Here is a 26153-nt window from a genome sequence, read left to right on the forward strand (position 1 = left end):
AACGTCGCCCAGATAATCATAAATTAATACATTCGGATCAAAAAATTACCTAAAACCTCATCATTGTAGCAACAGCCAAACACAGGATTATTGCATTTCTATGAGATACACACCCCCCATTTTTAACAAATCGAACGTGGCCTTATAATAACTAAATAATAGTATGTAAATGGTTGTTCACAATTATCCATATCATCATCATCACGGGGTTCAGGTGGGGTGAACCAATTTTTATTATACTCCTGGTTATTTTTTGTATATTTTAAAATTAAATGCATCTAAATATTGAAACGAGACAGCCGATGAAAGAGTTTAGTTATGTAGGGAAAATACATACCTGGAGGTATATATCCTATGGAGCCCTTCAGGCCGTATGTAGTGGTAGTAGAATGTTGTTGAGTGGATGTCTCAACCATCAAAGTTGCGAGACCAAAGTCCCCTACTTTTGCATTCATCTCGTCGTCCAACAGCACATTGCTTGGCTTAAGGTCGCAATGCAGCACTGCAGGCTGGCAGTCATGGTGCAAGTAGTCCATGGCAGACGCAACATCAATGGCCACATTCAATCTCTCCACCACATTCAGTCCTCCCCCTTCTCCTTCCACGAATCCAATCTTCTAAGCTCCCATTCTCCATGAATTCATAAACCAGAGCCTGAAACTCCATGTTCTTGGAATCAATGCTCGAGCAACAAGTGATGAGTTTCACAAGATTCCTGTGTCGGACATTCCTCAGAGAAATGCACTCAGCGATGAAGCTCTTCAAAGCTCCTTTTGTCCTGACGTCAAGGACCTTTACCCCGACAATAACTCCTTTCCTCAGAACTCCTCTGTAGACAGACCCGAAGCTCCCGCGTCCAATCAAATTCTCCTGACTGAAATTCCCGGTTGCCGTTCGTAGCTCATCATAAGAAACCATTTGATGCTGCACCTTCAAAAGTATTTCTGGTGCCGAAGCGACGGTTTTGGCGTTTCTTCTTCTGTAGAAGAGAATTGACAGAAACAAGCCTAGCACTAAACACAGTGCGATGGACCCAGCAATGGTCCAAACCACAGTCGTTCTATTTGCACGACCTTGGATTTTCTGACATGCAGAAGGAAAACAAAGTTTTGGGTTACCTTCGAGATGAAGCCCTGAGCGATTTCTGAACACTCCATCTGTGGGAACTTCTCCTTCAAGGTTATTAAATGAAAGGTTCAAGTCCTGAAGGACCTGAAGTTTCTGAAGATCATAAGGAATGGAGCCAGAAAGTTGGTTGGATGAGAGGTCTAGAGTGTTCAACCCTCGTATTTTTTCGAGAGTAGCAGGTATATGGCCCAAGAATAAGTTCTTGGCCAACAACAGGTACTCCAAGCTCTTACAGTCTCCAATTGAATCGGGTATGCTTCCTGACATGTTATTTCTGGAGAGATCAATTTTCACTATGTTTTCCAACATTCCAACTTCTTGTGGAATAGGTCCACTAAGAAAATTCTTGGATAAATTCAGAAGAGAGCTCAAACTGGAATGCATGAAAATCTCTTTGGGTATGCTTCCAGTGAGCCTATTGTTAGATAAATCCATTGAAAGAAAGCGATGATAGTTACCAAAAGTGTCAGGTATTCTTCCCACCATTTCATTCCCAAACAATTTAAGCTCATTCAATTTGCTCAGATTACCAAGAGAATCTGGAATTTGGCCTGAAAGCTTATTTCCAGCCAAACCCAACATCTGCAGTTGATCTAGTTGGCCAATTTCATTTGGAACTTCCCCAGAGATCAAATTATGGCTAACGTTTAGCAAAGCCAAGCCTCTAAGACGGCCAATGGACGGGGGTAGATTACCATATATCCGGTTCCCTCCCAGGTATAATTTTGTCAGAGTTGTTGATAGATTGTCGATGTCTCTTGGAATCCTACCTTCTAAAAGATTTCCATCTAAGGCGAGGAATTGAAGATGGGAACTGTTGGACAAGGAAGTGATGAAACTTAGACCAGAATCACCAGAGCTTACAATCCTATTGAATCCAATATTATACATTTCAAGGTCGCGAAGGTTTTCTAAACCTCCAGGAACTGACCCTCCAAGAAGGTTCCAGGACATCCGAATGCTTTTGATTTTGGTAAGATTATGTAGTGAGCCTGGAATTCCACCCGTAAAGTGATTGATGCAAAAATTGATGTTGAGAAGATTTGGAAGCCGGTTTCCAACATCACTTGGTATTTTACCCCACAAACGGTTTGGAGCTAGTGCAAAGAAAACAAGGGAGGAAATGTTGTATAGATGTTGAGGGACAATGCCTGTGAGAGTGTTGATTGAAAGTTCTAGCTTTTTCAATTTTTGAAGACGGCCCAAGTTACTGGGTATGAACCCACCAAGGGAATCGGTGGCTAAGTTTAGAGTAGTGAGTGAGGAAAGATTTCCGATGGAAGGAGGAATTGTACCAGAAAGCTTGTTTTCATTCAAATTCAAGATTTGGAGTTTTGAGAGGGTGCCAAGCTCTGGAGGAATTCCTCCTGATATTTGATTGCCCATCAAGTCAAGGTGCATGAGTTCCGAGCACTTGCATATGTTAGGTGGGATTGGACCCTCTATGAGGTTGGAGCTTATGTTTACAGCTTGCAGACGTGAGAGATCCCCAATTCGATCAGGAAGAGTTCCTGCAAGTTTGTTATTTTGGAGATAAAGGAAGCGAAGGAAGGAAAGATTACCGATATGTGGAGTGATAGAGCCAGTTCCCATGAAGAAAGACTGTTGGAAGGGTCTGTTGCAATTAGGGATTTAAACGCGGTTAATGCCTCCTTATCTGTAAGGATGCTTAAAGAAGCTGACTCTCCAACAGGAGCTGGGCTTCGGCACTGACAATACAAAAGAATAGCCATGTAAAACACTGGGAATACCGCAGAGAGAGCCATAGCATGAGAGAGAGAGAAAGAGAGATTTCTGTGTGAATGTGAATGAACGCCTCGAGGGGTTTATATACTATTGTCATGTCTAAGCGTATAAAACGGGTTGCCCAACAGATCATAGACGTGTTTAATCATGATTGGTTTACTTGTTCCATTGTACAATTGTTTGTATAGATTGGCCACTGTTCCTTGGAGTTTTCATCTGCTGGGACCTGGGTTGCTCCAACAAATTTGAACTCATCACTCCTTTTCTTTTCTATTATAAGGGTCAATTACAGACTAGTGCCCTGTACTTTACTTTGGGTGTAGTCTCCTGAACCTGGTTCGGATCAGGTAGACACTGCGTTGTAATCACTTTTAATGATCACTTGAATTTTTTTTGTGACACCTGTTCTTTAAAATACTCTCACTCCACCCTGTGAAAAAATTAAAACCCATTGTAAAAATATTTATCTCGTTTAACTGGTTACTGTGGGGGCTGATTTGATTTCATCATGGACGGCAATACCTAAACTCCATAAAACTATGAATGTAGTACCCTAGGTTAGTAGCATTTTGTTCGTTGTCTGTGTCACGATGTGTGATGGTTAAAATTTTTACAAATTCGATAAATATCCTTTAAATAATTTACGAGGCAATTTTATCTGTTTCTTCAAAATCATTAAGTATGTGTGGTTCCGCATATATTTATTAAATAAACACCGCCACATGAGCGGTTTCATTAATTATATCTGTAAATATGGATTTTATTAAAATAAATATTGATTTCTGTGTGTCTCTCCCGTTTGATTTCATTTCAGGAGCGTTTATTGGCCCTTTGATGATGTGCCTAATGATGCTTATGTATCATAAACATCTTTAATAATTAATTGTTTTTCTCGATTTTATAACCACACAAATACAAAACAATAAACGTAAACACCCTTTAAATATTTTGAAAAAGTTAGGGTTCTTCCCATTTATCTCATTCAAGTTTGCTCTTGTGAGCCGCTGAAAAAGTTTTTTCAAACAAATAATTCCTATTTTTCATTCAAGATTAAACAAGTGGCATGGAGAAACCAGTCGTTGCCAAAACACCCACAACACCATCTAAAAGCTATGTGTCTTTTCTCGGGTTGATTTCAACTCCCCCCTTTTGCTCTCTCTTTCTGTATGGTTTTTCAGTTTTGTTCATTGGGTTGTTGCGTTACCTTTTGATTGTGGCCTTCCTCTCTGGTAGTGATCTCGACATGGTGCAATAACTTCTCAACTTCTTTTTTTTTTGTTTATTTGGATTCTCTCTTAATCTCTTGCCGGTGTCCTCTGCAACTCTTTTCCAAGGATGTTTTTCTGTGTAGTTGCATCAGCAATGTTTTTACTACAATAATTAAGTTTTAATATGGTCATTTTAGCCATTTAAAATTTATACCTTTCTCGTTTATTCATAGTTTTAAGAGTTTAGAAGTGGTGCATTAAGGTTTTTAAAAAATTGCCAGAACGGGCTGACCCGAACGGCAGGCCCGTTCTGACAAGTTTAGGTATTTTTGTTGTTCATTGGTTTAAAAAATTTGACATGGTTTGCTCGTTTTAAAAAAGTTTGACCCGAGCCGACCTGAACAACCGGCCCATTCTGACAAAAAATTAAAAAATTGCAAAACGGTCAAAACCATTCAAATGGTTCGAATGATTAACAGGCCGATTCAACGGTTTTGAGGAAAAAAACAGTTTTGAAGAAAAACAGAACCGATCAGATGATCGATTCCCGGTTTTTCCGGTTCGACCATCCGGTCCAATCCGATTTTGAAAACAGTGGTTTGGATACTAAAATGTACTAGCCCTAGAGTACAAGGTAATAATATACAATTTACCCATTATTTAAAAGTAACGGAAGTTGCCTCCTAACAGCAGCGGGCCAAAAAAATTTTAAATTTCATTTATTAATTATTTTGATTATACTTTCCTCCAGCTCTATGTCTCTCTTGAGAGAAATCAGAAAGGATCCTTCTTCATGGTGCGCTTTAAGCTTAAGCTCTGTCGGAATGCAACTAAATAAGGGAGTGATCCAGCAGGTTAAGGGAAGGGTGGAAAGAGAAGAACGAGGAGGAAGAGAAAGAAGAAGGAGAGAGAGAGAGAAGATGACGACTAGGTGACTTTTGGCCTTAATAAAAAAAAAAAAAAAATATTCCTATCTCCACCACTGAAAATAAAGAAAAGAGGAAAAAAAAGAAAGATGAAAGGGTTAAAAGAGAAAAAGGGGAGAGAGCAAGAAAAAGGAGGGCACCGCCGCTTCTCTATAGTTCGGACGAGAGGCTAGGGACAATGATCAATGAACGGTGCAGTGCTTCATAATCGTAACCCCAAACTTTTATCAACTTCTGTTAACTTTGAAATTAAAGAGAGGAGTGTGACGCATTCAGCTTTTATTGGCGCTGCTCCAAAATTTCGGAGCAACGTGAGTCACAGCAGATGTGAACTCATTGATGACATGGGTGATGGGTCATTACCAAATACCAACATTGGCCATGTTCAACTTCGGAGTCTTACCCCATCTACATCCATGACGTTGAAGACTTGAATTTTGATTTTAATTTGTAAACTACTTGTCAATTGTGATGCTGAAACGTGAATTGAAGCGGAGAGCAGACAGGGTCAAATTTCAGCAAAAATAAATGGAGGCTATAAGTTTATCTTTTTTTTGGTATAACATTTATAAATTTATATCTATACTAGGATCATATTGTATGAGAGTTTTCATTTCTACTCTTTCATCTTTACTTCCATATGTGCATGGCTGATGCTCTTATACTAGTATTTGACTAAACATTCAAATTCTACCGAATAATACAAGGTTACTTTCTTAAAAGTAGAAAATAATTTTTGAAATTGAATGGATGAAATTATGACTTTCTTAGGAAAAGTTTAATTAACTTCTTATAAAATAAAATTTGCATAACTTTATGCGTCTAAAATCTAGCTAGTAGAAATTTCAATGAAAATCTTCATAGAAAATTTATAATTTTCTCATTAATAGAAGGAAAAATAACGTCATTTCTTTTTTAAATGATTAAATTATGATTTTCATAAATAGAAATTAATGCTACCGAGAGGCTTTTCAATAATTGCATCAGTTTTTCACACTTGAAAGATGTGGATGTGGATTTCTTCTATACACTTGTATTTGTATTCTAATTTCCATTTTACTTTTTTCTTCTAAAAAATTATTGTGGCCATAACATGGTTTATCACTTCAAGTGATTCTTAAAGAAAATGACAAGGAGAGGAAAAGGAAGGTTGAAATCCAAGGACTCCAACAGAAAGCTCTACCACTCTTTGCCTGGATTTGTTGCAGATGACTCAGCTCCGGTCCAATTGGGCTGAAGACTGCTGGTCGCATGAAGACTTTTACAAGGGTCTGTTGCGATTAGGGACTTAAACGCGGTTAATGACTCGGCTATGGCATTTAGGCGTATAAAACGGGTTGCCCATCAGATCATTGAAGTGTGAAAGTGAATGAGGAGCTGAGCTCGAGGGGTTTATATGATATTGTCAAGTCAAGGCGTATAAAACGGGTTGCCCATCAGACCATTGACGTGTTTAATCGTGATTGGTTGATATGGTACAATCTATATATATAAATTGGACGATTCATGTCAGTATCCCTTACTTTTGAAAAGTAATTTAACTATTTTTTTATTTTTTTATTTTATTTTTTGTTTTAAAAATATAAAATAATAATTATTGCTTATCTTGAATAAATTAATAAAGGTGCACTTATTAGAGAGACACCTTTGGGTTTTCTAAGGCCTCTTATTTTAATGAGGGTTATTATTACATTTAAAAAAGACATATAAGAGAGAGACCTTTGGATTTTCCAAGGCCTCTTATTTTAATGTATTGTTATTATTACATTTAAAAGAAAGAGAGAGAGAGAGAGAGAGAGAGAGAGAGAGAGAGAGAAAATAGTAATAATATAAATCAAGGTTTTTAAAATTGATCCGGACAATGAACCGGTCAGAGGTCTGGTTCCTGGGTTGAACGGTCCGACCGTTCAAATTGAATAGACAGCCCATTCGAACTGTTGGATGGTTCAAACGGTTTGAACACCCAGGTCAACGATTTTGGCGAAATAATGGTTATGGGGTAAAACGAAACCAGTCACCTAACTGGTTCCCAATTTTTCCAGTCCGGTTCGGTTTTGAAAACCATGATATAAATCAAATAATATAAATAGGTTGAGGTTAAACAATCAAAAAATTATTAATTTAAAAATGTGTTTCAATTCCACTTAAAAATCCAACATAATAAACGCTAATAAAAATAAGAAATTTAAATAATATTAATTGATAGTTTTAAAATACCAACAATTAATTAAAAATCCGAAAAATTTATGAAAAAGATAAACATAATTAAAATACTAAATAATCAAAAAATTGAAAATTAAAAATATTTTCGATAAATAAGGGTATTTACTATAAATAAATAAAAAGTACAGTTAATAGTATTTTATTATTAAAAATACCAAAATTATTAAATATTACCCAAGCTAGAAATTATTGAAAAATATTGAAAATTAGTTGTATTTTTTATTTACTATGGTATTTATTTAGTTATTTAATTTATTTTTACTACAATCAAATGCAAATTAATTTTATAGTGACTAATATGCAAAAAAAATGATGAAAATACTGAAACTTATTGAAAAATACTCATATGCAAAAATTACTGAATAATAATGAAAAAACAACAAAATTAATTAAAAATCCAAATATTCTGAAAAACCTAAAGCCTAATTAAAATACTAAAAATAATTAAAAAATTAAATTAATTGTATTTTATTGCAAAAAAAAATGAATAATAATGAAAAAATAATGTATTTTAATTATTAATAGTAATATAATTAACAATAACTATTTTTAAACTATAATTAACTATAATTATAATTTAAGCTATAAATAGTAGAAAATTACATTTAATTACCAAAAAGTTATATTTAATTACCATAAAATTACATGTAATTAGTGTTAGCCAATAAATTAGCAATATTTATTAAAATATGATCATTTCCAAAAATTACTATATTTTAAATAAATACAGTAATTTAATAATTACAATACTTTAATAATTAATAATAAAAAGTAACAAATCATTTATAACTTAACCTAGCCCGATTAGATTTAGAAATTTGCTGGCTCGAGCAACTATTTTCTTTTGAGTTAGGTCTAGCTGAGATATACACCATCTCCACACATTATCCGGGATAATCAGATCTAAAGTCTAATTGGGTATCAAAATTTTGGAGTCTAATGATGGCTTTAGCGGATAGGGCCCAAGCTAAAATCCCCTAATAAGCTCAACTTGGAAGTTATATGCATATATGGTAAATATTATTATATAATATTTAAATAACAAATTTTATATTAATATATATAGAATGTTATATAATTTTTTCATACTAGACTATAATTAAATAAAGCCCAGCCCAACTACCGAGCCTCTTTATCAACAGAAAATGTGCAAACCCAAGCCCGGCCCGACCACCGAGCCTAGATCTTGAGCCTAAGCCCAACCCTTCTATAAAGCCCGAAGCTCGAGCCCAAGCCCAAAACCCAATCTATACACAAAATGTCTTATTTTCAATATACTTTTATAAACTAATATTATATTAATTTAATAAAAATTTAATAAACTAATTGATATTTCCTAATAGTAAATTGATATTTATTAATAATTTAAGAAGCATATATATGTATATTATATTTATTATATATAAGTACTTTCTTATATATCTAATAATATCAGGCCAGGGTTATTTGAGAAAGTCTAAGCTCGAGCCTACGAGCTTGAAATTTTATCCAAGCTTGAAAAATAACAGGTCAGGCCAGGCCCAACCGAGCCATCAAGTTACTTGGCCCATGAATAGGTCTAATTGTATATGTAAACAATTGTATTGGTTGCAACTGCATATCTTTTGGTGTCTTAGATTGCTGAATGGGCTACTTTTAAGTTTTTAACATCAAGAGGATATGTTGGAAAGAAACTGTGAGATTTTGTGTTTATCTAGGTGAACAATGTCATGGGAAGATTCCTAACATTGTTTATCTAGGTGGGATTTTGGGAAGATTTCTAGAAGAATTGGTTCTTGACTTGTATAGATCATACTAGCTCAAACATAAAGTTTTGGCTACAAAGGCACCAAATCATAATTCATAACTGATATACATTTTATATACCAATTAACCAATCAAAGAATGAAAATTTCTGAATGCTTTCTGGAAGTGGCAATTTAGGCCATCTTTGGTTCATTGCTCTAGGCCTCATTCTCTTAATTCTTCCTCATTCTAGTCAAGAATGGGCAAGAATGAATAACATTAGAATGTTTGGGTACAAAATTCTTGCCAAGGCCCACATTTTTTTTAGAATGAAAAATCAGTCCCATGGCACAAAAATTGACTATCTTGCAGCATGAAAAAAATTCATGTCCCATCTTGTTGCTCATTTCATTCTTTGAGGAAACTCTACCTATAAAACTGTTGCCATGGATGTTTACTTTTGCGAAATCACTTTTATAAATGTACTTTTACATGAAAGCACTATTACAAAAGCACTTTTATGGAAGTACTTTTATGGAAGTACTTTTATGAAAGCACTTTTATGGAAGTGCTTTTACGAAAACTCTTTTACAAAAGTACTTTTATAAAAGCTCTTTTACGGAGTACTTTTACGAAGCACTTTTATAAAAGTACATTACTAAAGCACTTTTACGAAAGTACTTTTATAAAAGCACTTTTACGAAAGTACTTTTAAAAACACTTTTGTGAAAGCACATTTATAAAAACACTTATGAAAGTACTACAAAAGCACTTTTATGGAAGTACTTTTACGAAATCACTGTTATGAAAACACTTTTATGAAAGTACAAAAGCACTTTTGGGAAAGCACTTTTATAAAAGCACTTTTGCAAAAGTACTTTTATAAAAGCATTTTTACGAAAGTACTTTATAAAAGCACTTTACGAAAGTGCTTTTACAAAACATCTATGCCAATTGGTAAACATTAACTATCAGAGACCTAGGATGGCGGTTTGTGAACGACAATTTTTTTTTTTTTTGAAGAATGAAAATGAGCAACATAGGACACTTGTCAGTCTAAAAAGAATTCATTTTTAGGAAAAAAGTGTTTGGTTCATGGCAATATTTTCTCATTCTGCCTATTTTTACCCATTCTTTTCCATTTTAGAATTTCATCTGGGGTAAGAATGTGAAAGAGTGAGAATTGAACCAAACATGACCTTAGTTTACCAAGGTAGAAACTTGGCGTGAAATATATATATATATATATTAGAAAGAATCAATTCAAGTGTAGGTTCTCTTTAAAGCAGTAAAAAAAAATTGAAGAATTCTTTGAATACAGTTTTCTTTCGGTTGATGCAAACTTTCTATCCAGATGTTCATCTACATGAAAATACAACCACCTAAATGGTCAAACATTTCAAGGTAGAACTTAGAAGTTTCATACACTTGAATTCTACTTAGGGGGTGTTCGTTTTTGGATTTTGAGAGGGGGAAAGTTGGTAAATGGGATTTTGATTCCTATTGACCAAGAATCCCATGTTCTTTTTTTAGACTTATGTGGAGACCAAGGAAAGTTTAGATTCTTATGTATCATTTACCTAGGTAAGTGATACCCATCTCCTAGGTGGATAAATAACTTTTCCACCTAGGGGGAAGTTGTCAGCACTTGAATGGGACAAAAATGTCTCTTTTAATAATAAATTTTTATGGCAAAAATGGTCATTACATTATTTACATGAAAAATTAAAGAACATGGATAAATGCACTTATCCAGATAAGTGTTTCCCAAGAAAAACTTACCCAGATAACTGCATTTATCCAGATAAGTAACTTACCAAAAAACAAACAAGACCTTAAATGCAAAATACCATTTTCAATTATTTCTGTATCTTATTAGATGATAATTCAGAGGACTACAGGAGGACTCCGCCAGCATGTATGAACACTGCATTCTTACCTCTCTTCTCTACTATCATTTAGTATATGAATTAAAAATACAACAAAAGATTATGAGGCCCTCTCTTAATGCCTTCCCAACCCATGGAACTGGAGTAACATGCTGGTAGGTTTGCGAATTTATGAGTTGAGAACAGATTTTGTTGGAAACTGCACTTATCTTAGTTTGAGGTTGAGATCGTGATTTGTAACACACTCTCACCATGTTGGTACCATGGGGAAAAAAAAAATCAATTACCACTATTTTCCTTGTACTACTTCCAACAGGTACAAGTAGTACTTTGGTTTTGTAGCTGAAGTTTATTTAAAGCCGGTTCAGTCCAACTCTTACTAGTTCAATTCAGCTTATACTTACTGCATATTACCCACACCACGTGTAAAGAGAAAGGAACCAATTTGACTGGCATCCTTAATTTTTCACACCACATGTAAGACCTGTTAATGGGCCGGGCCGGGCTCGGGTCAGGCTTTCATTCTGCATTAACAGATTTTTTTAAGGCTCAAGTCCGAGCCCGGCTAAACCATTGGGCCTACAAGTTGGGCTTAAGGCAGGCTCTCATAAACAGCCCGAGCCGGAAGTATATAGTTCATGCCGCTGTTGAAGCGGCTGAATAGAGAAAAAGAGGGAGAAATTATAAAGAAAAAAAAATAAAAATGTTTATATTAAATTATTAATATATATTATAATAAATATTATATATTTTATATTATATAAATAAATTGGGCCGGGCTTTTTTGACAAATCCAGATCCCAACCCGACATACAATCAGACTTGGTGTTTTGGGCCTGAGGTCAGGCCCACGGGCCTAATTACATGTCCAAGCCCGACCGGGGTGTAGGCCCATGAACAGGTCTACTTGAAATTTAGTTTAATACTTTCCTTAAAAACAAATAAATAAAAATAAAATAAAATCCTAAGTTTATATTGAAAAATCTTAAATTCATATCCAAAAGATCATTCAAGACGTACTATTGTCCATCTTTGTAAGAGTAATGCTGATTGCTCGGTACAAACTACTAAATTAATGTAAGTTCAACTCCTAGATGGAGTCATCTAATGCAATACCTCTACCTTGATGGTGACTAGGTGGGACAACCTCCTATAAAAAGTAACCTTACCGACAAAACTCCTACTTCACTCTTCCTATACTATACCCTATTACAACAATTAACAAACCTTAAAACCAAACTTAGATTTCATGTCTTACAGGGTAACCGCTCACTAAAGCACTAAAACAATCCTTTGAGACATGGCTTTAAAAACCGATCTAGAAAGAGAATCACTTCAATTCGACACCGGTTCTTGATCAAATGGTCTAACCTTTTAGTCTAAATCGCAGTCAAATGGCTTTTGGATCCAAAACTAGGCCGCGAGTCATGATCCATTTCCAGGTCAAATGGCCTGATCATCCGGTCCGGTCAAGTCTGGTTTCCAAAACCATATATGGTTTGGGGTCAGTCAGCAATTCAATACTGGATGGCACCCATGATGATATGTTTATGAATAAAAAGGGCTATTACCCAATGTTAATACCAGTCTTCAGGGTCTAGTGATGGGTAGACTCAGCATGCATCTAACCTCTTGCAATTTTTTTTTTTTTTTTTTTTGTTTTTTGGCACAAAGTGACTGCTCATAAACTTAAAACTTAACCCATATTTCAACACTCGTGAATAGCCCAAGAGTTTACCAAATACACCAAACAAAGGAGATGTTCCCAATGTAGGATGTGCGTGTGAGACGCCAGGTGTGAGGAGCAATCCGATCTCCAAACAAAGGACCCTCCATGATTTATGTAGATAATTATAATGGAGTTGACCAGTTCCTAATATCTGAAGGATGGGAAACAAATATTGGGATGGAAATCCTCCTAATCTAATTGGCATCTCTTCAAAGCTAATTGCAATTTGCAAGATTTGTCTTTTATGGACCCACCTATTCCATATAGTTTTTTTTTTTCTTTTTACACATGAAATATTGGGTTTGATCCCATAGTTGCAGAGACCGATCGGCTGCCCACGTGGCGTGCCCCATAGCGGCCCTACCGCCCATCCCCTCCGAGCATTGGGAATATCTCCCCATCACAAGCACTGGAGGATGGCTGTGGGGCAAGCTATATGAGCAGCCGATCCGATCACAGAAGGGGTTGCTATACGCTGTACCCAGATAGCAGGTTAGTAGTACAGATTCATGCCTAGCATTCGCTACATGGAGAGACTGCCCTGCCAATTTAGAGGAGTAAAATAGGCCATGCCGTGCTAGCTCGCGGGCTATCTTGGGCCGTGCCACTCTCCCTAGTTATAATTTGAGGGGATGCTCTAGTACAGCCCATGCCGCAAGTTTGTGTGGGCCCATGTCATGCCGCAGGCCTGGGTTGGGCGGGCTATAGGCCATGCTGTGGACCTGGGCCATGTTGGGTTGGCCCATAGGTCGGGCCTTGGGGGTGGGTTGAAGCGGGCCTTTTTTATATTTTATATTTTTTCTTTATTAAATAAAACTAAAATATTTAACTTTTCTTTGAAAACTATTTTAAAAATAAGAAATCTAATAAAGAAATGGGAAAAAATATTTAACCAAATAAGAAGTCAAAGAGACAAAGACTCAAAAGTGAATAACAAATTGGAAGAAAAATAAGAATTTTATTTCATTTAAATTTGAATGATACAAAGCATACGATGGTTGGACGAATGAAATATGAAAATTGAAAATGGAATAAATTAATAAAATATAAAGAATACAATATACTTACAAATTGAAAATAAAAAATTATGTTATTAAAAATATCAAATAAAATTAAAACAAATTTTACAATAATTTGAAAAAATGCTATACAACTATTGAGTATACAAAAAATATTGACTTCATCATTTTCTCCTATTGTTCTTGACTTTGAGTATCAGGGTGCTGCCAATACGATACGAGCCGATATGTAACGATTTTTTGAACCTTGATTCAACTTTGTAGTTATATATACCAACCACAATCTGAAATGTATTACCTTAACTATTTCCTTCACTCTTGGTCTATGCAACAAATGGATGTACCCAATGAGTCCGAATTTCCTAATTCCTACCCTACCCACACCTACCCACATAACACTACCGCAGTCATGTATGAGGAACATCTCATTCTCTTATATGTAATTATGCAGGAGAAATGTTTCCAATGCACTGTGAATAGGAGATCTAGAGTTGTATCTAATGCATTTTTGCATGGTAGTTTATAAATAATCGATGAATAGATGACTCAATCGTAGGCATTTAATGTGCCTATTTACCAAAAACTTAACAGTTTTCTTGTCAAATTAACTAGAGAATGACCCCATACTAAGTACAGTGCTAGTTTTGATAATTTTTATTTTTATTAAACAAAAAATGTCTAAATTTTTATTATTATTTCTTTATTTTTTAAAAGGCTATTTGTATTAATTGCAATATTTAGTTAATTAATTATTATTGTTATTATTAAGTATTTAATTAATGATTTTACTATAAAAATTTAAAGATTAGTCAAAATATAATATTTACTTAATTATTTAATTAAAGATTAATACTATTTTTAATTAGTAATAATACTCAGTATTTAATTACTATGTACTATTGTTATAATAGATTTTCTAATTACACTAAGTTCTAGTAATTTATATACCTTTAATGCACAATCAGTTTTTGAAGTTTACTATTTAGTTATAAAAGATTAAATTAATAAGAAAAAAACTAATATGGGTCTTACATCTTTGTAATTTACAATCTATTTTGACGTATTTTATTTGAAACTCACTGTTAATTTATGTTTTTTTTTAATTTGATTTAAGATATTAAATGAGATCTATTGGTAAACTATTACCCACTTTATTTGGTATTTACTATTTATCTAATAAATTTATTTTGAGTTATTTATTTTTAAAAGTTAAATTAGGTTGCTTCCTAAAAGTTAAATCAAGTTTGTAATTAATAAAGTACTTTCTTTTTGAAAAAAAAAATTATTTAAAAATAAACATGAATTTGTGGTAATCTTTTAATGGGCCCCACCATTTGTATTTAATAGAGCATGGATAAACATGCGTTAAGCTAATAAATAATTGTCTATTGAGAATGTTTAGGAGTGAACGAACCCACTTTTTGAATCCTAATTCTTAAATTAATAGCATGTCACGTGTGACAATGGACTGTGGGGTTTAACAATAACTTTTCAGACGTATCTAACTTTTTAGAAAAATGAAAAGGCCACATGTCTGAATGATGGGGCTGTAGCCATGTGGGTTGTGGGTTTTATTGGGAATTTCTCAAAATTTGCCACATGTCTAACTTTTCAAAAAATGAAAAGACCACTAGTCTGAATTCCTTCGTTTAATATAAATAAATATATATAAGGCCGACTCTTCCATGTTTGTCAAGAAGCCTTGACCATAGTTACGTCCTCGATCTTTATGTGGACGGTATCTTAGTCTCAGGCATTGATAATCAATGCAGTCGACCTTCATGGTCTCGGCAATGCGTTCGCTATACATAAGATCTACTGTTTATTTGTCAAAAGAAGAAAAGTAAAAATTAAAGATCCATCACCTTCCTATCATACATGGAACAAATTGGTTGGTCAAACGGAGTCCATAAAATTAATTTATAACGAGCCAAAGTTGACTTTGGACCAACATTTCTCTCTCCTTCGCTATTATTTATACAAACATAAATATTCTTAATTTTATGACAGAAGTTTTTTCTGACTTAATTATGATATTTATAACAATACAATACAATTAACTTATAAATATATATATGGTACCATTGCTGATATAGGGCGGGCTTTTTCACTCATTCCATCGCTTTTAATTGATAAGAGTATCTTTTATGCTCTTCAATTTGTGAAGAATGTCTCTCATGTTCATGCGCAATTCTGGTGAATCAATGGCACATGATAACCCAATTCCTAATATAGAGACCAAAGCTTGCTCAATCTTAGGGCTTAAAGGTAGACCGGCATGGTGAACACCATCCACTTGCAGTAGCAGTTCGGGGTCCACAACTTCTCTAGTGTTGACAGGGAACATCGATTGCACCCACTCGGCTAAACTCATATCTCTGTGAAATTCCTCTTGGCGGGTTGGGCTCTTCCCTGTGAAGAGCTCTAGCAACATCACTCCATAGCTATAAACATCTCCTCTGGGTGATGGCTTCACACCTAATCCATACTCTGCATTCATTCCAGGCATTTCCATTAGGTTATATGTCAACGGAGTTCCAAAAACCAAATAAAAAACCTCTTCTTTATTTCCAGGTTGGTGGTTTCAAGTGTACTGACGCATTTAGGCCTCGTTAGTTTTGCGTTATGTAGGCATTTATCCAAGCAAGTGATTCCTGGGTAAACGTTACCCAAATAATCACAAATATAATGTTCTCATGATATACTCACCCTCTAGGAGCTAGGAGAGTATTGGTTACTCAGATCAAAAAATTACCGTAAACCCCATTGTAGAGACAGCCAAGAACAGGAATATTAATGCATTTCTATGAGATCCACTTGCCCCATTTTTATCGCAACACGAACAAGGCCTTAATTATAACAACTAAATAATAGTACATTACCATCATCAATATCATCATCATCTAGGGTTGAGGAGGGGTGAACCAATTACTATTATATTCCTGGTTTTTTTTTCTGTATATTTTAAAATTAAATGCATCTAAGTATTGAAACGAAACAGCCGATTAAAGCGTTTAATTATGTAGGGAAAATAACATACCTGGAGGTATATATCCTATGGAGCCCTTGAGGCCGCATGTAGTGGTAGTAGAATGTTGTTGAGTGGATGTCTCAACCATCAAAGTTGCGAGACCAAAGTCCCCTACTTTTGCATTCATGTCGTCGTCCAACAGCACATTGCTTGGCTTAAGGTCGCAATGCAGCACTGCAGGCTGGCAGTCATGGTGCAAGTAGTCCATGGCAGACGCAACATCAATGGCCACATTCAACCTCTCGACCGCATATAGTCCTCCCCCTTCTCCTTCATGCTTTCTCCTTCCACGAATCCAATCCTCTAAGCTCCCATTCTCCATGAATTCATAAACCAGAGCCTGAAACTCCATGTTCTTGGAATCAATGCTCGAGCAACAAGTGATGAGTTTCACAAGATTCCTGTGTCGGACATTCCTCAGAGCATTGCACTCAGCGATGAAGCTCTTCAAAGCTCCTTTTGTCCTGACGTCAAGGACCTTTACCCCGACAATAACTCCTTGCCTCAGAACTCCTCTGTAGACAGACCCGAAGCTCCCGCGTCCAATCAAATTCTCCTGACTGAAATTCCCGGTTGCCGTTCGTAGCTCATCATAAGAAACCATTTGATGCTGCACCTTCAAAAGTATTTCTGGTGCCGAAGCGACGGTTTTGACGTTTCTTCTTCTGTAGAAGAGAATTGACAGAAACAAGCCAAGCACTAAACACAGTGCGATGGATCCAGCAAAGGTCCAAACCACAGTCGTTCTATTTGCACGACCTTGGATTTTCTGACATGCAGAAGGAAAACAAAGTTTTGGGTTACCTTCGAGATGAAGCCTTGAGCGATTTCTGAACACTCCATCTGTGGGAACTTCTCCTTCAAGGTTATTAAATGAAAGGTTCAAGTCCTGAAGGACCTGAAGTTTCTGAAGATCATAAGGAATGGAGCCAGGTATATGGCCCGAGAATAAATTCTTGGCCAACAACAGGTACTCCAAGCTCTTACAGTCTCCAATTGAATCAGGTATGGTTCCTGACATGTTATTTCTGGAGAGATCAATTTTCACTATGTTTTCCAACATTCTAACTTCTTGTGGAATAGGTCCACTAAGAAAATTCTTGGATAAATTCAGAAGAGAGCTCAAACTGGAGAGCATGAAAATCTCTTTGGGTATGCTTCCAGTGAGTCTATTGTTAGATAGATCCATTGAAAGCAAGCGATGATAGTTACCAAAAGTGGCAGGTATTCTTCCCACCACTTCATTCCCAAACAATTCAAGCTCATTCAATTTGCTCAGATTACCAAGAGAATCTGGAATTTGGCCTAAAAGCTTATTTCCAGCCAAACCCAACATCTGCAGTTGATCGAGTTGGCCAATTTCATCTGGAACTTCCCCAGAGATCAAATTATGGCTAACGTTTAGCAAAGCCAAGCTTCTAAGACGGCCAATGGACGGGGGTAGATTACCATATATCCGGTTCCCTCCCAGGTATAATTTTGTCAGAGTTGTTGATAGATTGCCGATGTCTTATGGAATCCTACCTTCCAAAAGATTTCCATCTAAGGCGAGGTATTGAAGATGGGAAATGTTGGACAAGGAAGTGATGAAACTTAGACCAGAGTCACCAGAGCTTACAATCCGATTGAATCCAATATTATACATTTCAAGGTCTCGAAGGTTTTCTAAGCCTCCAGGAATTGATCCTTCAAGAAGGTTCCAGGACAACCGAATGCTTTTGATTTTGGTAAGATTATGTAGTGAACCTGGAATTCCACCCGTAAAGTTGTTGATGCAAAAATTGAAGTTAACAAGGTTTGGGAGATTATTGCCAAAATCACTTGGTATTTTACCCCACAAGCGGTTTGAAGCCAAAGCAAAGAAAACAAGGGAGGAAATGTTGTATAGGGGTTGAGGGACATTGCCTGTAAGAATGTTGATGGAGAGTTCCAGCTTTTTCAAATTTTGAAGACGGCCCAAGTTACTGGGTATCAACCCACCAAGGGAATTAGTGGCTAAGTTTAGAGTAGTGAGTGAAGAAAGGTTTCCGATGGAAGGTGGAATTGTACCAGAAAGCTGGTTTCGATTCAAATTCAAGATTTGGAGGTTTGAGAGGGCGCCAAGCTCTGGAGGAATTCCTCCTGATATCTGATTGCTCGTCATGTCAAGGACCATGAGTTCCGAGCACCTGCTTATGTTTGGTGGGATCGGACCCTCTATGAGGTTGGAGCTTATGTTTACAACTTGCAGACGAGAGAGAGCCCCAATTCGATCAGGAAGAGTTCCTGCAAGTTTGTTATTTTGGAGATAAAGGAAGCGAAGGAAGGAAAGATTACCGAGATGTGGAGTGATGAAGCCAGTTAATCCAAGGTCTCCAAGAGAAAGAGCTACCACTCTTTGCCCGGATCTGTTGCAGGTGACTCCTGTCCAATTGCAAGGTGAAGACTGTTGGCCCCATGAAGAAAGACTGTTGGAAGGGTCTGTTGCGATGAGGGACTTAAACGCGGTTAATGCCTCCTTATCTGTAAGAATGTCTAAAGAAGCTGACTCTCCAACAGGAGCTGGGCTTTGGCACTGGCAATACAAAACCAAAACAATAGCCAGGTAAAACACTGGGAATACTCTAGAGAGAGCCATCATAGCATGATGATAGAGAGAGAGAGAGAGAGAGAGAATGGGGATGACGACTGCGCCACTCTGGTTTGGTTGAGCAGGAGAATGAATGGAGAAATAAAGAAAAGAGGAGAAGAAGAAAGAAAGATAATGGAAGCGAAAAAGAGAGAGAAAGGGGAGAGAGGGAGAGAAGGAAAAGGGAGGGGGATGCTGCTGCTCTTCTGTTCTTTTTGAAATTAAAGAGAGGAGTTTGACGTATTCAATTTTAATTGGCGCTGGAGCAGAGCGATGGGAAGTCGTTGATGGCATGGGTGAGAATGGGCACTCGGGATTTCCTACCCACTCTCTAGGGCTCGTTCAATTTTGGAGTCATCTACTACATCCATGAGGTTGAAGGCTTGAATTTTGTAAACCACTGGTGACTTGTGATGCTGAGCAGATGGGGTCAAATTTCAGCAAAAAAAAATTATCGAAGTTATAAATTTTATCTATACTGCTATATGTTAAAAAGCGGATGGATAAAAGTTATATTTGAGTATACACTGTTAGTCTCTATATTTACTCTTTTACTTTCACAGCACATGCCCTTACACCATCTAGATTATAAAAGTTAAATCACATATTCACTTAGGATCATATTGTATGAAAGTTTTCATTTTCAGTCTTTCATCTTTATTTTCATATGTGCATGGCTTATTCTCTTAGGCTAGTATTTGACTAAATAATCAAAAGAGAGGGAAAATAAAAATTAAAAATTTCATTTGAATGGATAAAATTATGATTTTCTTAGGAAAAGTTCAATTAATTTCTTATATAAAAATTTGTATAACTTTATGCGTCTAAAATCTAGTTGAAATTTCAATGAAATTCTTCATAGAAAAACTATAATTTTCTCAATAATACAAGGAAAAATAATGCCATTTCTTTTTTAAAATATGACTAAATTATGATTTTCATTAAGAGATTAATTCTACCGAAATTTTATCTTGAGACTTCAATAATTGCATCGGTTTTTCACACTTGGAAGATGTGGATGTGGATTTCTTCCATACATTTGCATTTGCATTCTAATTTCTACTTTATTTTTTTCTGTCCTCTTTTTTCTTCTAAAAAATTGTTGTGGCCAAGATATGGTTTAAGGGATCTCATAGAAAATGAGAAGGAGAGGAAAAGGAAGGTTGAAATCAATCCCTATCACTAATGGTGTAATGGTTAAACCAAAATTGGATATTACAGTCTTGTTGATCTACTATGTTAGAACCGTACGTATGATGAAGAATAAGTCTGAACCAATGCTTTTTTCTTTCATATTTGACTAAACTAATTATGATTTTCCTAAAAAGAAACTCTACTAAAATTTCTTCTTGAGAATTTTCTACAATTGCATCTAGTTTTCAAACTTGGATGTGGTTTGCTTCAATGAGTTTGTATTCTTATTTTCACCTGTTTCATTTACTTTTGTGTCTCTTTTTTCTTCTGAAAATTTGTTGTGGCTATAATTGGGTTAGACTGATTCCTACAAAAAAGAAATTGTTTTATAAGCATGATTGAAATAACATAGAAATATCATTGGCAAGGAAAAGGAAGATTAAAAATTTGAAATCAATCCCTATCAAGGTATATGGTCAAGCTAAAATTTGATATTACTGTCTTCTTGGAGTTTGGCTTCCGGCGGTACAAGCCCGTGCTCACACCATTCAAACAGGCTCTTGCAACCTTTCCAATGCAAGGCTGTAAGGGCTGTTAAAATGACGTTGCACTGACCGAAGCCCAACTTATCTTATTGATGTTATAGTGGTATTGATGAACAATAGGTTTGAAACGGTGCCTTTTTCTTTCAAATTTGACCAAAATATGATTTTCCTAAAAAGAAACTCTACTAAAACTTCTTCTTGAGAATTTTCTACAATTGCATCTATTTTTCAAACTTGCATGTGGTTTGCTTCAATGAACTTTGCATTCTTATCTCCACCTTTTCTTTTCTTTTTCCCCTTTCATTTTCTTGAAAATTACTGTGGCAATGATTTGACTAGAATAATTCTTGAAGAAAATGGGTGAATTTTAAACTGCAGTAATCAAAACGTGTGGTGATATTCTCCTCTCAATTGAAATATCATGAGAGAGAATGAAAGATTGACAATAGTCCCTATCATTAATTAATACTATATATGCTAATCCAAAATAGGATTTTAGGGTTTTCTTGATTTAACGCAGGAGAATGGTATTGAAGGAGATTAACAAGGGATCTAAAGTGATACCATTTTTTAATGGGAAAATTCCCGATAGGTACCCTGTATTTTAGGTCGAGTGCCAATTTAGTATCCAAACTTTCATTTTGTGACAATCTAGTACCCAGCATTAATCAGCCGTTAAGTGGCATACAAAAAGACAAAAATGCCCTTCAAGTGTCATCTAATTTTCTTTATCAACCATCTGGTAAAACTAGACTGGCAGTGCCGCCTATTCATCATCTCGTCTCTCCTCACTCTTTCCTCCTCTCTGTCCCTCTAATTTGCTAGTCTAAGAATGCTACCGTGGCTACCATTGTCCCAATCGTAGGAGTTTTTAATAGTGGATGGCTAAGACTTTAGATGACAGATGAGAATATTTGGCATACCTTTGTAATGTCCAGAATATCATCCACCACTTGAAACAACAAACCAGTGCACCTGGCATACCTTCTCACCCTCTCCACCTCGGCCATGTTTCCTCCGCCCATGATCATTCCATAGACAATCGAAGCTTCAAGCAGCTTTGTAGTCTTGTGGACATGAATGTACTCCAATTCCTTTAGGTTATGTTTAGTTTGAAGGAAAAGGTAAGGAAAGGAAGGGAAACCAATACAAGGGTTGTAAAGGTTTCCCTACCTTTCCCTACATTTTCCTTCAAACCAAACATAAGATTAGATCCACTACATGTTGTCCCTCACAGGCAATGTCAACAATTTGGCATGCCACATGTCCGTCAAACCCAATTGCTGCACCCAGCTCGGCCACTACACGGACGACAATCTCTGGCGGCACATCAGTGGTCCTAGTCACGACATGCTCAAAGGCAAGGGAAAGCAGTGCATCCCCGGATAGAACTATGGCTTCCCCAAAAGCCTTATGGTTGGTGGGCGTGCCTCGTCTCAAATCATCATTGTCCAAGCAAGGGAGGTCATCATGTATGAGTGACATGGTATGAGTCATCTCGACTGCACACGCCACGAGAAGAGCCAACGACTCATCCCCTCCCACTAACTCACAGGATGTGATGCACAGGATGGGGTGGATGCGCTTCCTGTTGGCCAACAATGAATACCTCATGGCCTCATGTATCTTAAGTGGATGTCTCAGAGGAATAGCCTTGTTCACCCTTTCAGCCTTTGTGGCCATGTATTCCACAAAATGGAACACTAAGCCTGAGTGGTTTAGTGGCATGCTTAGACCATCAAGATGGCAGCTCCCAAAGGAGAATTGCCGACAAAATTCCAATATTTTTTTTAGGTTATGGCAAGTGGAAAATAGCTAAAGTCCAGCTAAGAACCGTTTTTATATCTGGTAGTGTGCTGTGCTGAAAAACCAGGTTTATAGAAAATGGTTTTCCAACAGAACCATCCAACTATAGAATTGTTGGTATTATCTATTATCCTATTTCTAAGAGATAAGCCATAAAAGTCTTAAGCTCAACTCTCAAGAGTAAGTGAGTTGTAACAAATATATAGACTTGGGACTCGGCAGCGTCAGGGGACTCAGGGCTGGCTAGAAGCGGCCAAGCCCAACTCTGAAAGTCCGAAGTCCAAACTTGTTGGAGAAGATACACTACAGTAGAAGAAATGAGTGTAAAAAACAATCCCAGGACAGAAAGAACCTTTCCCCTAAGTTTGTGTGTGAAATGGGTTTGCCAACAACAATGATAACAAATAAATAGTTCAACCAAGTAATTGAAAAATAGATAACAGTCACCACACAATAACACACCAGAATTTTTACGTGGAAAACCCCAAAATCAGGGAAAAACCATGGGATCTATGGTCCATAAAAGTTTTCCACTAATTCAAAAATTAATGGGTACAACAGTCCTCTCTAGTTGCAACTAGAGGCTTACAAACATCAAGTAAATAATCATTGGCTCACAAGTAAAGCATTAACATCACTAGATGCAAGGTGGATACAACAAAAACAGAGGCTTAGATCTCACCAAGTTGCTATAAATCTGAATTGAGAAGTAGTAGAAGGAAGAATAACCAAATCTGAACTAGATTGGGATTCTTAACTCCGGCACTTAGTCTCATCAAGAACGGACTTGAAAGACCTCCGATCTTGACCTTGAATGGAGTAGAAAAACCAACTCCCTTCTTCTCTTCTTCACAAACTCAAAAAACCCAGAAATCCTTGGTTCTCTGTTTTATCCTCACTTGTTTTTCTCAATTCAGTGCTTACGAACACATGAGACCCAAAACAGAAAAAGGAGGAAGCCTTTTTGGCTTCCACTATACGGCTCATTTTGGAAGTATGTAAAGTTGAGGTGGGCCCCTCATATGGGTTGGACCCATACCCAACAATTCTCCCCCTCCAGCTCATATGGGGGGCTTCACCAAGCCTGCAACTTATTTACAAAATTCAAATTTATCTCTAGGTGAGGACTTCGTTAACATGTTTGCACCATTCTCATTAGTATGAATCTTTTCAATATTCAACAACTTCATATCCAACACATCCCGAATCCAATGGTACCTTACATCAATATGTTTGGATCATGCAATGAAAGTTGGACTTTTAGAGAGATGGATAGCACTCTGACTATCACAATAGAGAACATATCTTTCTTGATTCATGTCCAATTCTTGTAGGAATTTCTTCAACCATAGGATATCCTTACAAGCTTCTTTAACTACAATATATTCAACCTCTGTGGTGGACAATGCAATACACTTTTAAAGTTTGGATTGCCATGAAATTGCTCCCCCTGCAAAAGTTATTAAGTATCCCAAAGTGGACTTTCGGGAGTCAACATCACCAGCCATGTCTGCATCCGTATACCCATCCAATATGACTTTACCATTCCCGAAGCATAAGCATATCTGAGAAGTACCTCTGAGATACCTGAATATCCATTTTACTATTGTCCAATGTTCTTTATCGGGGTTAGAGAGAAACCGATTAACTATACCAATAGCATGAGCAATATCTGGCCTCATGCACACCATAGCATACACTAAACTACCAACTGCTGAAGAATAAGGCACTTTCTTCATTTATGATGTCTTTCTCACTTGTAGGGCATTGTTTAGTGTTGAGATTGAAATGACCTACAAGTGGAGTAGTAACTGGTTTTGCATTACTCATTTTAAACCTCTCGAGAACCTTCTCAATATATTTTTCTTGAGATAACCATAACTTCCCATTTTGTCTATCTCGAGAGATCTTCATATCAAGAATCTGTTTAGCTGGTCCCAAGTCTTTCATTGCAAAAGACTTGTTGAGCTCCTTTTTCAACCCATCAATCTTGTTAGAATCATGGTCAACTATCAACATATCATCAACATAAAGTAAGAGAATAATGAAATTACCATTAGAAAATTTCTTTACAAATACACAATGATCTGAAGTGGTCCTGGTGTACCCATGATCAACCATGGAAGAGTCAAATTTATTGTACTACTACCTTGGTGCTTGGTTCAACCCATACAAGTTTTTCTCTAACTTGCATACAAATGTTCTTTTCCTTTTTCTTTGAATCCCTCTGGTTGTTCCATATAAATTTGTTCTTCCAAATCACAATGAAGGAAGACAGTCTTCACATCAAGCTGTTCAACTTTCAAATTTAGACTTGCAGCTAGTCCAAGTACAACTCGAATAGAAGACGTTTTCACTACAGGAGAGAATATTTCTTCAAATTTGACATCCATTTTCTGATTAAAACCCTTCACAACTAGCATTACCTTGTATCTCAGTTGTGAGCCACTCTCATCAGATTTTAATTTGTAAACCCATTTATTTTTTAGTGCCCTTTTGCCCTTTGGTAATTTCACCACGTCATAGGTGTAATTCTCATGTAAGGATTTTAATTCCTCTTGCATTGCTTTCAGCCAGTCATCTTTCTTGTCATGTGACATAGCCTCTTGATAAGTCTCTGGCTCTCCTCCATCTGTCAACATCACATACTCATGTGGAGGATACCTAGTGGAAGGTCTTATAAGTTGAACTTGTGGTGAAGGAACTAGAGGTACTTATTCATTTTGTACTTCCTCTGTATTTTCGTTTACAAGAGTTTCGTCACTGACTACATCATCCTGTTCATTTGTTACAACTCCCCCGTGATCACCATCAATTGTAGATGGGGAAACTGGATTCATGTTGATTAGAACATCAACAAAGGATTTTGGCTTCTCAATTTTTTTATATCTTCAATTGTTTGATTCTAAAGAAATACAACATTTCTACTTTTAATCACTTTCTTGTCCATTGGATCTCATAACCTGTACCCAAACTCTTCATTCCCATAGCCTAAGAAGATGCACTGTCTAGCATTATCATCAAGCTTAGATCTTTCATCTCTAGGAATATGAACAAATGCCCTTCAACCAAACACTTTCAAATGACTATATGATATGGCTTTCCCTGTCCAAACTCTCTTTGAAGTGTCTCCATTCAAAGGAACTAAAGGAGAAAAGTTGATGAGGTCAACTGCAGTTCCCATAGCCTCATCCCATAAGGATTTAGGTAATTTAGCATGAGAGAGCATGCATCTAATTCTGTCAGTGATTGTTCTATTCATTCTCTTTGCTACTCCATTGTATTGAGGAGTTGTAGGCACACTTTTCTTAGGCCTGATACCATGGAATCCTACAATACTCTTCAAAAGGACCCCCCTATATTCACCACCATTATCAACTCTGATGCACTTCAACTTTTTCCCTGTTTCTCTTTCAACCTTAGCATAAAAATACTT

At 36.3% G+C, this 26153-nt stretch overlaps 1 protein-coding gene and 2 pseudogenes across 1 annotated transcript; all 3 read right to left on the reverse strand.

The window, feature by feature from the left end:
• Nucleotides 1–234: 234 nt before the first annotated feature.
• LOC148877677 (uncharacterized) lies at nt 235–2894 on the reverse strand (annotated as a pseudogene).
• A 12617-nt stretch (nt 2895–15511) lies between these two features.
• Nucleotides 15512–19567, reverse strand: LOC148877678 (uncharacterized). The gene is given in 2 exon segments (XM_088965573.1): nt 15512–16083; nt 16634–19567. Coding segments are annotated over 2 exon segments (3258 nt in total). The 5' UTR covers nt 19527–19567; the 3' UTR covers nt 15512–15718.
• A 1154-nt stretch (nt 19568–20721) lies between these two features.
• LOC148877679 (heterodimeric geranylgeranyl pyrophosphate synthase large subunit 1, chloroplastic pseudogene) lies at nt 20722–22639 on the reverse strand (annotated as a pseudogene).
• Between the last annotated feature and the right edge of the window lie 3514 nt (nt 22640–26153).

The sequence above is a fragment of the Nelumbo lutea genome, chromosome 1 (genome assembly GCF_056320005.1).
Source record: "Nelumbo lutea isolate HS-2025 chromosome 1, American lotus-T2T, whole genome shotgun sequence".
NCBI lineage: Eukaryota > Viridiplantae > Streptophyta > Magnoliopsida > Proteales > Nelumbonaceae > Nelumbo > Nelumbo lutea.